Source organism: Populus alba, chromosome 8, assembly GCF_005239225.2.
Source record: "Populus alba chromosome 8, ASM523922v2, whole genome shotgun sequence".
In the NCBI taxonomy this organism is placed as follows: domain Eukaryota; kingdom Viridiplantae; phylum Streptophyta; class Magnoliopsida; order Malpighiales; family Salicaceae; genus Populus; species Populus alba.
In genome coordinates, this window is record NC_133291.1 from 10,857,857 (window position 1) to 10,869,271 (window position 11,415).

The following is an 11,415-nucleotide window of genomic DNA, read 5'->3' on the forward strand; positions in this document are numbered from 1 at the left end:
TTTTCAGGTGAATGTTGTACAGTTTAAATTGCAGCGGTAGAGAAATCTTGTTTTGATTAGGATTATACTCAATTAACAAGCATATTTTCTCAATCAATTGCATTTTCTGCTCTTTTGAAACCAGGCATGCGTCTGTGCACTTGTTCAGATCATATGGTCGTTTCTGACATCCTTCCAGCTGAACCCCTTGCTTACATGTGCGCACAATCATTTAGCTTTAGAGGTGAATTTTAAGAAACGAAGGAAACAGAATTAGAGAGATTACTGTCTATTTATATTTAACTTGATTTTGAATAAACTATAGAAAACCGAGAATCTTGCTGGTGTTTTCACTCTCCAAATATCAGAGGACAGAGTAAGACTGTTGCTGATTTAAGAAACAGAGCAGCGAGAGGAATCCCTTGGTATGTTCTGCATTTCAAAGACAAAAGAGAGACATGCTTTTGCCTTCACTGCTATTTGTTTAGCTAATGTTGCTTTCATCCCCCACTAGCTAAAAGTTTACTGACGGATGACAATGGAGGAACCCCTGATTTTTTCTAGGCAGATTACTTGTCCTGAAAACACTTTAAAAATTAGTCAGATCACCAAACAGAGCGCACAGGTTGGTGGCTGAGTTGTTTGGTTTACTTTATTTTCTTACATCTGTGAAATTTAACAGACAGATAAGAACGCAAATGACAATGAAGGTGGAGTAGCAGAAATCATCATTTTCAAGTAGCTCAATGTGCGGCATGTGTTCTGTTCGCCATGCAGATAAAGAAGAGCCAAGAATAATTAATGTTGTCTTTTGCAGTGAATCATGCGCGGAGAAAAAGCAAGCATGATACTTTAATCTGTACATAAAGTTTTTTTTTTTTTTTTTTTTAAATCCGCAACAAGGAAAAAAAGAAAATAAATTTATAAACTAGCACTATTAGAAAAAAAAAAATTAGAAAATTTTATTGCTGCGCTACTCTCAACTCATTAGCTATTGAATTTAGAAATTAATTAGAGGATTGCTAAGTAGACATTAACAGATGACGATCTAAGATATTGGCAATCTGTAATAAATAATTTACGTCACGTGCTATGAAAAGCATAAAAAAAGAAAGAAACAAACAAGAGGAGCTGCCCTTTTATCAGTTGGTGTATGATAGGAACGTCACACTGCTTCCTTTCAACTGGGGACCAGTAGGGAACAGCAAAAGGGGGGAGCAAGCAAAGGACCTGCAGAAGTTATTGCACAAGAGATAATGAAATAGATTCAGTTGCGTTCTTCCTTTTTTTTCCTGTCTTTTTTAGTGCTTAATTAGTTCTGTGATTTGTAACATTAAGTATTTGTTAATTTCATGTTCTTTTTCTCAAGATTCAAAATGGCTGATTTGGATTTGAATTTGGTTCACTTTGCTAACTTTCTCCTGGAATCTTATATCTGTTGATGAGATCTATAAGCAAAACGCCCTTCCTCTATCTGAGAATTTGTCTCTCCTTCTAGGATGTCAAGGCATCAATTTTGTACTGAAAAGAGAGGCAGAAAATCAGTTGAACCAAGTAAATATACGAAGCTGTTGCAGCAATGATAATTAGCCCATCCAATTCTGGTTGATGTTATGGTTCGTAACTAACTTGACCAACCAAAATAGAAAGTTGAACATGTAGAGTGTATAATTAAAGCTAGTCGCAGCGAGGTGGTAATTGTCTAGCTGGGCCTCCACTGCTCAGCACTCCAGCATTAAGATAAACCAGGCAGAGCAGAAGGCGAGACAAATTCTGACATGGAAGGTGAAAGCTAGAAGAGAAGATAGGTTAAGATATTAAGGTGGTATTTAAGAGAAGGAAGTGTCCTGTAATGTGATGAAAACAGTTGCTCAAAAGATGTAAGAAAATCCCCCCTATGCATATGATTGATTATTCCCATGTTTAACCAGAGATCCTTGAATTAAAAGTCCGAGTTCTAGAGGAAACTGGACAGCCCTTGATTTTTATTTGTTCCCCGCTCTTTTAACAACAAAATTGTCCGCTATAAACCGGGGAAGAGGCTCTTGGTTAAGAACACCATATTTGACAAAGAATCTTTCTTTAATTAGTGTTCCCGAGTCCTGACGAGAATTTGACATGGACTTTGTTGCCGGCGTAGGATCTATTACTACTTCAATCTGAAGGGAATAATTGCCGGCGAAAGATCTATTACTGCTTCAATCTGAAGGGAAGAATCATTACTCCAGTGCAATTAATTGCCCTAGACATTCTGTATACCTTTGGGCACCTCCATGTTCATTTTCCATGTTTCTTGCTTTTTGTTCTATATTTGGACGGCTCTATGTGCAGAACCTTCTGAAATGTCACAAAACATTGAGGACTAGGAGTGGGAAAGGGTTGGGAGGAGTAATTCACGACGTTTGGCACACCGAAGGAGTGTTATCTAATAAATCATGGCTCCTCCTAAGTCCTAACAGACCTGCTAACGGCAGTGTATATGTAGATTATCAAGAAACCATCCTTTTCAGTAAATCATTAGCAACACCAGGAGCAAGAGGCATTCCCAAGTCTAACATAAATTTCGATATTATATAAATTTTTCCTGTAGCTTTGGTAACGAATATCCATCAGATCTCTACTTGCTTCTACATTGAAAACAAAAGAAGTGGCCAAAATGATGTATCATCTTCTTTCAGTCATCAAAAGTGTTTCCTAAACTAAAACAAAAAAAAAAATCATGAATAAATCAATCTTTTAGTCAACTACTTCGCAGCTCCTGTTGGGTTGAGTGATTGAGTTCATCCTGCCAAAAAAAAACCCACCATTGTTACTTGGCCCTATTTATCTTAAACTGAAGTATAAAAGCAACCGTGATAAAAAATAAGAGACTGTACCGAATCATAATGAAGGACTGATAGTGCTTGCACAAAACTTTGCAATAAAGGTAGGTGTTTTTAATCTGGTAACTCAATTATGTGCCAAACAGAAACTGGAACGTTATGATGATCAAAAGTTACACTGAGTTGATGATGCGTGGAGTTAATTTGCTGACAAAATTACAAATATTTACACCTGAAAAAAAAATGAAAGCAGATATAAGGTCAGGCAAGGAAACAAAAATGTACATCAAGACCAGAAAAGTAAAAGAGAGGAGAACCAACCTTTTTCAGTCAGTGGGCAACGGATTGTCTCCATCACCCTTCAAGGCAAAATTTGTTCAAAGCGATTCCCGCCTGCAAAAGGGGACCAGATGCTACATAAGAATAGGAACAACCAAAAGATTTTCTCAAGAAAACTTTAAAGGCAAGGGATTTTATTGTATGGAATACTTCAATGATATGCTAGGTATATATTCTGTTTTTTACCTTCATTTTCATTAGATTCACAAAAGTCCATGAGCTCAATAGCCTAAAGCAACGATATTTAGTTTCTTGTGAGATGTGCCAAAGGTATTTGTTGGGCTCAAAATCTAAAGATTAAAGGTGTTTATCTGCAGACCAGCGTAATAATGGATCCTCACACCCAAATCCATTTTTCTATCCCATCCAATCCATTACAATGGAAAAGATGGTGAAAAGGGAAAAACATTTTACAATAATAAAAAGCAGCGTGGAAGTTTTGCTTGAGTAATTGAGGATGCCAAACCATACTTCATATGCAGAAGAAAAAAATGCGATTCTTGTAAACATTTTTATTGCCTGGTTATACCCCAAGAGAAACACTCAATCATGGAAAAGAAATTAAATTCCATCACCATATATTCATAAGCTCAAGGAAGATGCAAAGAATGAAATAAGGGATTCCATTAAGCATCTTGGAGCTCAACTATTTAGTTCATTAAAAAGAGAGTTTGTGCATTCACATGCGTGTGTTTCCCTATGCACATGCACACTGGTGAGAGATGGAAAGGGAGAAAGACATACCAATCTGATCAACCTTCAAAAGAAGTTTAGTTCCGTGTACCCATGTGAGTACGGCAAAAGCTCCTCTACCTCAATTCTGGAACTAGAATAACTAGTGCTTTTCCTCAATGGACCATGACTCGACTCAACCTCTGCCCAAAATATGCCATAGACAGGCTTATGATCTGAGAACCGAGATTCCCCACGTACATAAGATAATTGGTGGAGGCCTTCTCCATGCCACAAAATTCTATCGCACCTTCAGCATAAAATTATTTAATCAGCAACACAAGTGATTAGAATTAAGAACTTCCACCATGTGTGTCGATATTGTAACCTTCACTTTTTTCTAATTTCTATAAGCATTTTGTAATTCAAATTTTGCAGTTAAGAAAACCTTCTTTTTTTTTCAGTTGCATGCTTTCTTGTATAGTCTGGTAGGAAGGGCTGTTCTTACCAAGCTGGTGTTCGACGTTTCTCCTTGGGATGCATATCGTCTCCTGCATATCTGTCTGAATTGGTTGAATACTTGTAGGTCGGTGGAAAATAAATTTTCCCCTCACTCCATCCCCTAAAAACACGACCTCGCCTCTGCTCTATTCTTAACTGCAACATAACCATCAGCATATCAGATGGAAGCTGACTTATATCTCATAAAATTGATTGATATTTTTGAAATAAGAGGAAGGAAACTGACAACAGAAAATATGGAGAACATATGTAAAGCGTGCCTGGTCATTCTCTAACAATGCTCTCCAGTTTTGCATCTCAACTAGTGCCTTGGCAGCTCGATATGACAGGGCAATACGATAATTCAAATCCCCAAGCCAAATAACTCGACTGCAACAAATATTATTAATTAGAACTTTGAAAACGAATGTTGAATAATGAAGAAAAAGAGGGAGTGGACAATATAAATCATTTACTGAGACATGCTTGTAAATTTTATTGTAAAAGCTCAAAATTCTCATAGGATAGGTTTTTGTTAGGACTTAACACCTTGTGATTGTCAAAAACACAAATAATTCATTGGAAATGTTTCGTAAACTATAATAGTATACATCTGATTGCCAAGAAAAGTGAAACGCATCTCCTTTTCACCTTATCGTTAAATCCTCATAATCTTTTCATTTATTTTAATCCTTTTTCAAAACAATGTATAGTTTACTTGATAGCTGATCAGCAAGGTTGGTCTTACTCATGCTGAAGGATTGTTTCTGGAGACTTTTCATCACCCGAGTTATGAACCCGCGGAAATCTTGTCTTCTTAAGAATCTCCATGACATCTGCATTCCTTCTTAACTCATCACCTTCTTTCTGCCCAGAGGTTAAATGGCTGCATATGAAGCAAAAGCTTGTTTGGTGCAAGGACATGCTGACTGAAATAGATCCCTGCAACGTCAAGCAGATTATTAAATCTCTATTTTTCTTAATAGTCGGCAGTTCTGATTAAGTTGGAAAATCCAAGTAATGAAGCAAAAAAATGACACTATGATTTACTTGAGCAATACCTTATTTCCTAGGTAACCCATCAATCCTCTACCAACACAAGAAACTTTCATGTTTTTGACGTGTTCCCTCAGATCACTCCTCACCCATATTGTCAGGAATATGCCAACCATTTGCTTGCTTGCCACTAAGCAGTACCTTGAATGCCCTGGCCTCCTATATCCATCTTCGGTAGACACAGAATAGGAATTTCCATTTGACATTGGTGAGTATAAAACAGTACTTGGTGATTCCCCAGGCCCGTTATCATCATCTGAGGAACCCCATCTGGAGTAATCACTAGGCCTGGAATAATCACTGGGCCTGGAATAATCACTAGGCCTGTGACCCCATCTATTGCTAGGATCATAGTCACTTGGCCTGTGACCGAATATTACCCGATCACATACACTGAATCGCCGATCAAGTCGTGGCTGAGGAATTGAAGGATCATTGTCCATTCTCCAGCTATTGGTTGTCTGGAATGACCGGCGATGAAAGAAAGAAGCATTCTTTTGTCTAGATGATCCCTCAAAATCTGCATTTATTTCTACAATTGGCTCAGGGATTGGAGACGGTGTATAGCACCCACCACTTCCACTAGTTCCAGGAAGATTGTTTAGAGTCTTTCTGATGAGAGCCAGCCATTTTTTGGCAGGGCCATTATCTTCTGCACCCAGAACATTACCAGCATTCAAAGGAACTATCTCTTGAAATCTGATGCACAAAGATAAGTAGAGATGTTTCCATCACTAATGGGCAATCACAGGATTTAGTGACAGGAAATGTGAAGATAATAACCACCAAATCATACCCAAGAACATAAATATCTGCTGGAGGTGAAGCGTGAAGCCAGTCATCAAGACTTAAATTACTTAGAGGGGATCTTCCAGCCACATTCCAAGAAGCTACAAAAATGCTGCCCCAAAATGGAAACAGAAAAGCAGTTGGTACTTAAACATTAAAAATACGCACATAATTAAGAAAGAAAAATGTGAGAAGAAGGGAAATCTAAGACACGATACCTGTAGTTTTGCACGTCTATGATACGAGGATGGTCAAGATTCATCCTGTTCCGCCGGACCTGCTCTGGATTCTTGCTAAATTTCTCTGCATCGAAGAGATGAAAAAATAATTAAGAATTACAGCACTAATAGGAATTTAAACCCAGCTGAGACATATTCACCATGAGGAATCTTTAGATTCTGATTGTAATGCACCTGTTTTGCTCTTTTTGATTGTACACGGCTCCCTCTCTGAGAAGCTAGTCCTGTACCCAACTTCACCCCCTGATGAAAAAAAAAACACTTGTAAAGCGATCCTATTTTTTAAAGAAAGGGTAAACCAAAGATGAATGTGGAGAAGTTGAATTGATAACAAAAACAAAACGAGATTATAACTTAAAATTGTCACTGGCAGATACAGTATCAATTTGGTTGCAGAGAAACTTTAGGATTAAAAGAAGATGGAAATATGGACAATCTTTTATTTCTTTCACTCCTTGGAATACAAGAAGGAAAAGAGCATTTAGCAGAGGTGAATAAAGTTGGTGATATTTGAGGATCACAATACCATCAAGCACCAAGTTCACGAGGATATTCCTCCTTTTTTCTGTTTTTTCTCAGCAACCAACCAGATGATGAGAAACTGTAGTATAAAAAAAGCTGATTTTTTGATTCCATTGGATTAAAAACCCCAAGTTTGATTAAAGGTAGTCGTCACGCAGAAGCCCAGGAAAAGAAAATGCCTACCGTAAACATCATCAGCTTGAAATTCCTCATTTTTGCTCTTGATGTTGAACCATTTTCTGACCATTTTCTTGGACCAGGAGAGCTTCACCCAAAAAAATTAACAATTAACTAATGACATCCAAAATCATCATAATTGCTCGATAAAAAATAAATGAAAAAAAAACCAATTAACTAATGAAAAAGAAGAAAAACTTGGCATTTATGTATAGGAAAATGAAGAGAAAAACCTTGCTTTTCTTGGAGTTCCCATCTGTCATTTTTCACTACTAATTCATATAGCTCTTCTTTTACTTCCTGCCCCTCCCCAGCTCCCAAGCTTTACTTAATATCACCAGAAAAATGGTCACTAACTCAAAGAAATAGAACTCCACAACTGGAATTCTCCTTCCACACACTGTTATCAAGCTTTGAAACAATTCAAGAAGATCTTTACTCCCTGCACGCTCTAAAACCACTGAAAGCTATCAAAGCCCAGCCAGATACACCGAACCACAAACGGGTTTCTTGGTTTCAACTAGAAATGAGCCAAAAGTGAGTTTTCTTGGTTTCCTCTTGTACTACTTTGTAAATGCACTGTATGAGACACTTGAGAACAAGAAACGAGAAGAAACCCACAAAATACGAGAATGCAATTAGTCAAGAGAGACAACAATTTAATGCGTGGGAGTGAGATGAGAGATTCTTGAAGTAGAACAAGACAATGTAGGAGACATGGATAGAGAAATAAAGGAAAGCAAAGGTTTTTAGACAGAGAGAGGACTAAGAGAAACAACGCTTATAGCTTCTTTCTCTGTATCCCATTGAGACAAAGAGGCCTCGTTCTCAGCAAACAGCAAAGTATCGAATTTGAACAGAATAAAGTGTAGCATTGGAGAGAGAAGAGACACAAGACTTGGTCTTAACGGCTGCCTTTTTCTTTTTCTTTTTCCTTATTTTATTTTATTTTATTGGATTTCAAGTACTTCAAATTTCAAGGCGAGCCAACATGATGGGACAAACGGGCAGTCATTCAGTGCAGGATCTCTTGCAAGAATTGGCAAACAAGACCTGCCCACGGTCAGCAAATGTGTTGAGAGGGTGAGAGGACCTCTTGTGGCTCTGTAGCCTGTAGCCATCGCCCTTCTCTAATCTTCCCATTTTGGTCTTCAAAAATAAAATAAAGCAGTTAAAGAAGGAAAGAGATAAAGGAATGTCACAATGTGCAGAGGTACTACATACATATGTTTTCTTTCTGTTTCCATTTGTGATCAGTCTCTTTCTCTTTATATTTCCCCTTTCTTTTTCTTTTTCGCTTGATTTATGTTTTGAGACAAAGGAATGCCTCCCTCTAAAAAACATTAAAAAATAATTCTATCTGGTTTTATGTTTGTTTGGTTTGTAATATTTTACTCTCTTTGTGTAGATTTGATTGGATAGGCTGATTACAGTGGAATGTAGGGAATGTTGTTCACCAACTTGGATCTTCTTTTGGCTCAGTCTTGGGATTGTCCTTCAAAACAAGGGCACTTGTCCCAATTTTTATGTGCTCATGTCCCTTCCTTTTCTTTGCTGTGCTCCTTCGGAATCGCCAACTGGTATACGGTTCGCATGCTTTTCAATGTCATTTTTTGACCATCCTTGCTTAATGCCACTTTTTAGCAGTGGGGAGCTCCCTAAATCGCCAGTTAATCTTGCTTGATGTGCCCCGCCGCCCATGCTCGCTGCTTTTTGGGCGGCTCCTCCTCGGACATTCCATAAATCAATCTATGGCTCCTATGCTGCGGACCACAGTCAAACAACAATATTATTTGGACTTAAAGCTCTCTTGGTTCGAAATTATAATTAACTGCTCTCTTGATTTAAGCTCTCGTGTCTGTTGGAATGTTGCCTTTGTTTTTGCTGCTAGCCCTCATGATTGATGGGCCTCGGACATTGATTAGCGACAAATTTTACACTAAAATTCCGAGGATTATATTTATTGGTTGACGGCGGATCGTTTGTAGTTGCCGGTCGGGGTAGCATGGGGGATAAACTAGTTCGTCCACATTCCAAATGGAAATCTCTTATGATCACCATCATCACTCGCCGAGTAGAGCTTTGATGGTATTATTGCCAATTGGTCCCAGCTAGAGATGATTAGGGCTTGTTTAAAGGTGTCCTTGTTGTCCCACATGACATGGTGTCTGATTTTACTCTCTTTTCCCTCGAACATTTCCAGGTGAGCAACGAATATACAGCTTGTGTTAGCATTTGTGCACTTGCATCTTCATAAATCGTGAATTCTTAAGATCTTCTGCACAAAAAATTAGTCTGAATTAACCCACAAACTGATTCAAGAATACGCTTCACCATCAAGTAATAAATCAATCAATCATAAGTTTAAATTTAGCAATTCACGCTAGATTAATGTAATGCTTTAATTATGAAACATATCTTAACGTTATGCCTTTTCAAATTCTAGTTATGATGAATGGATTTAAATTTGTTTCGCTTACGATCATTTAATACTCGATTTTTTTAAAAAAAAAAAGTTTGAAATACCTTTTCATATATGTATGAATCCTAACATGAATTTGAATAATGTGTGTAGAACTTCATTAGAAAAAGGTTTAGTCTTAATCACAAAAGTAAGTTCAAGTGTATCTTGATTGTCAAAAAAAAACAGAGCAGTTCTCTTTTTTTTAAGACCAGGTGGTATCGTTGGGTCAATCTTGACATGTAAACATTGAATCTAGCTCTACGATCCAAATAATGACAGGATATCCATGAAAAGATTAGAAGAAATGATAAGATCCTTGTTAAAAATCTCCTTGCATATTTCATAGGTTTAACCTCAAACAACTTCTATGGTGCTTTTAGATGATAATCAAATCTGTGGCAAACTGAGGCCCGGTTCCGATATTACACAGCAGCCGATCAGGGGAGAGGGAGCTCTGTAGTGCCGGGGCTGAAAGCTGAACCTCGAATGGCGAGAGAGCCAGGAGGTGTATCTTAACTAAACGTCTATAACGAGTGGACTCCGTTGTATCCAAATCAAGGTTATCTAATCAAGCATCAAAATCGATTGCCATCGTGAATGGTAGGTGACGTGCCCTAACTCTTGCACGAGTAATGATGATTTTAAAAATATTTTTTATTTAAAAATATATTAAATAATATTTTTAAAAAAATTTAGAAATTATTATTTTATATTTATGTATCAAAATGATCTAAAATTATTAAAAATTTTATTAATTTTATGTAAAAATAATTAATTTTTTTAAAAAAAATGGAAAAACAAAAAAAGGCTTTAGAAAAATTACAATATTTGTTTTTGCGTCTCTGAAGTGGGTCTTCGGGAATCATTTCAAGCAATGAGGTGGAAAGGTGAATGTTGAATAATAAAAAGAAATTTGAAAAGTGGAGAATTGTACCGAAGACTAAAGGAGACATGGGCCATGCTTGGTAATTGGATATCTAAAGAGCCGGAAGACATGGCCCTACGATGTGTTCTTCTCCTTTATTTATTATTTTTTTTGACAAGCACATTGATGCAGCTTAACCAGTATCTCAGGGATACCACGGTTTTTGGATTCGTCGAGGACATGATGAAAAGTGCTGTTTGAATGCTTATTTTCTTCATGACCTGTTGTCCGATGGAAAAGAAATTAAGCGTATATTTGTATAAATTCCATGAAATTAACTGTTTTCTTTCTTCTATATAATTTTTTTATTGGTGCATGGTATCAGAAAAAAGCTCACGTATCCATTTCGTATAAAAACTAAACAAACAAGAGAATGATCAATTAAAATGTTTAAAACACAATTATCAAGGAGCATAAAAAACTATAATAAAAAAAAAAAAAGGGATGTGGTAAAAATATACGAGGGACGAGCTCTTAACATCATTTAACACATCTTATCTCAGCAAGAACAAGGAATTACGTACGTCTATGGGGAAAGAAATGAAAACCGCTTAGCACATATTTTTGAGAAATAATGCTAATGCCTTCCTCGTCTATTAGAATGTGACAAAATATAGTTTTATAATGACGAAAAATAAAAATAAAAAAGTTGTAAATGAGACTCTCGTGGATGCAAATACAATTAGTGGTGGCGAGTACTCTTGTAGAAGATGAATGACAGAGAATTAAAGCTTAATTAGCAAATAAATATAAAGGGCCCGCCCGCCCTTGGCCTGCCGCCCGCCCACTCTCCGCCTTCTAATCAAGATTCTCCATCAAAACTTGGCAGTCAAATATCCTTCCATTTCCGAGGGAACTCTAAGGGCAGCAATCTGATCCAGTGGTATCTAAGGAAACATCAAGTTCAGAGATTCAACGAGGGAATAATGA

The 11,415-nt window shown here is 37.1% G+C and overlaps 1 protein-coding gene across 1 annotated transcript; it reads right to left on the reverse strand.

The window, feature by feature from the left end:
* Positions 1-2,531: 2,531 nt before the first annotated feature.
* On the reverse strand, positions 2,532-8,002 carry LOC118056275 (type IV inositol polyphosphate 5-phosphatase 7). Its single transcript, XM_035068455.2, has 13 exons — positions 7,330-8,002; positions 7,103-7,184; positions 6,572-6,640; positions 6,377-6,461; positions 6,166-6,270; positions 5,375-6,068; positions 5,062-5,255; positions 4,595-4,703; positions 4,321-4,469; positions 3,885-4,122; positions 3,123-3,194; positions 2,856-3,033; positions 2,532-2,764 (listed from the first exon to the last, which is right to left on the reverse strand). The coding sequence occupies exons 1-10, from the start codon at positions 7,357-7,359 to the stop codon at positions 3,900-3,902; spliced, it is 1,740 nt and encodes a 579-aa protein (XP_034924346.1). The 5' UTR covers positions 7,360-8,002; the 3' UTR covers positions 2,532-2,764; positions 2,856-3,033; positions 3,123-3,194; positions 3,885-3,899.
* Between the last annotated feature and the right edge of the window lie 3,413 nt (positions 8,003-11,415).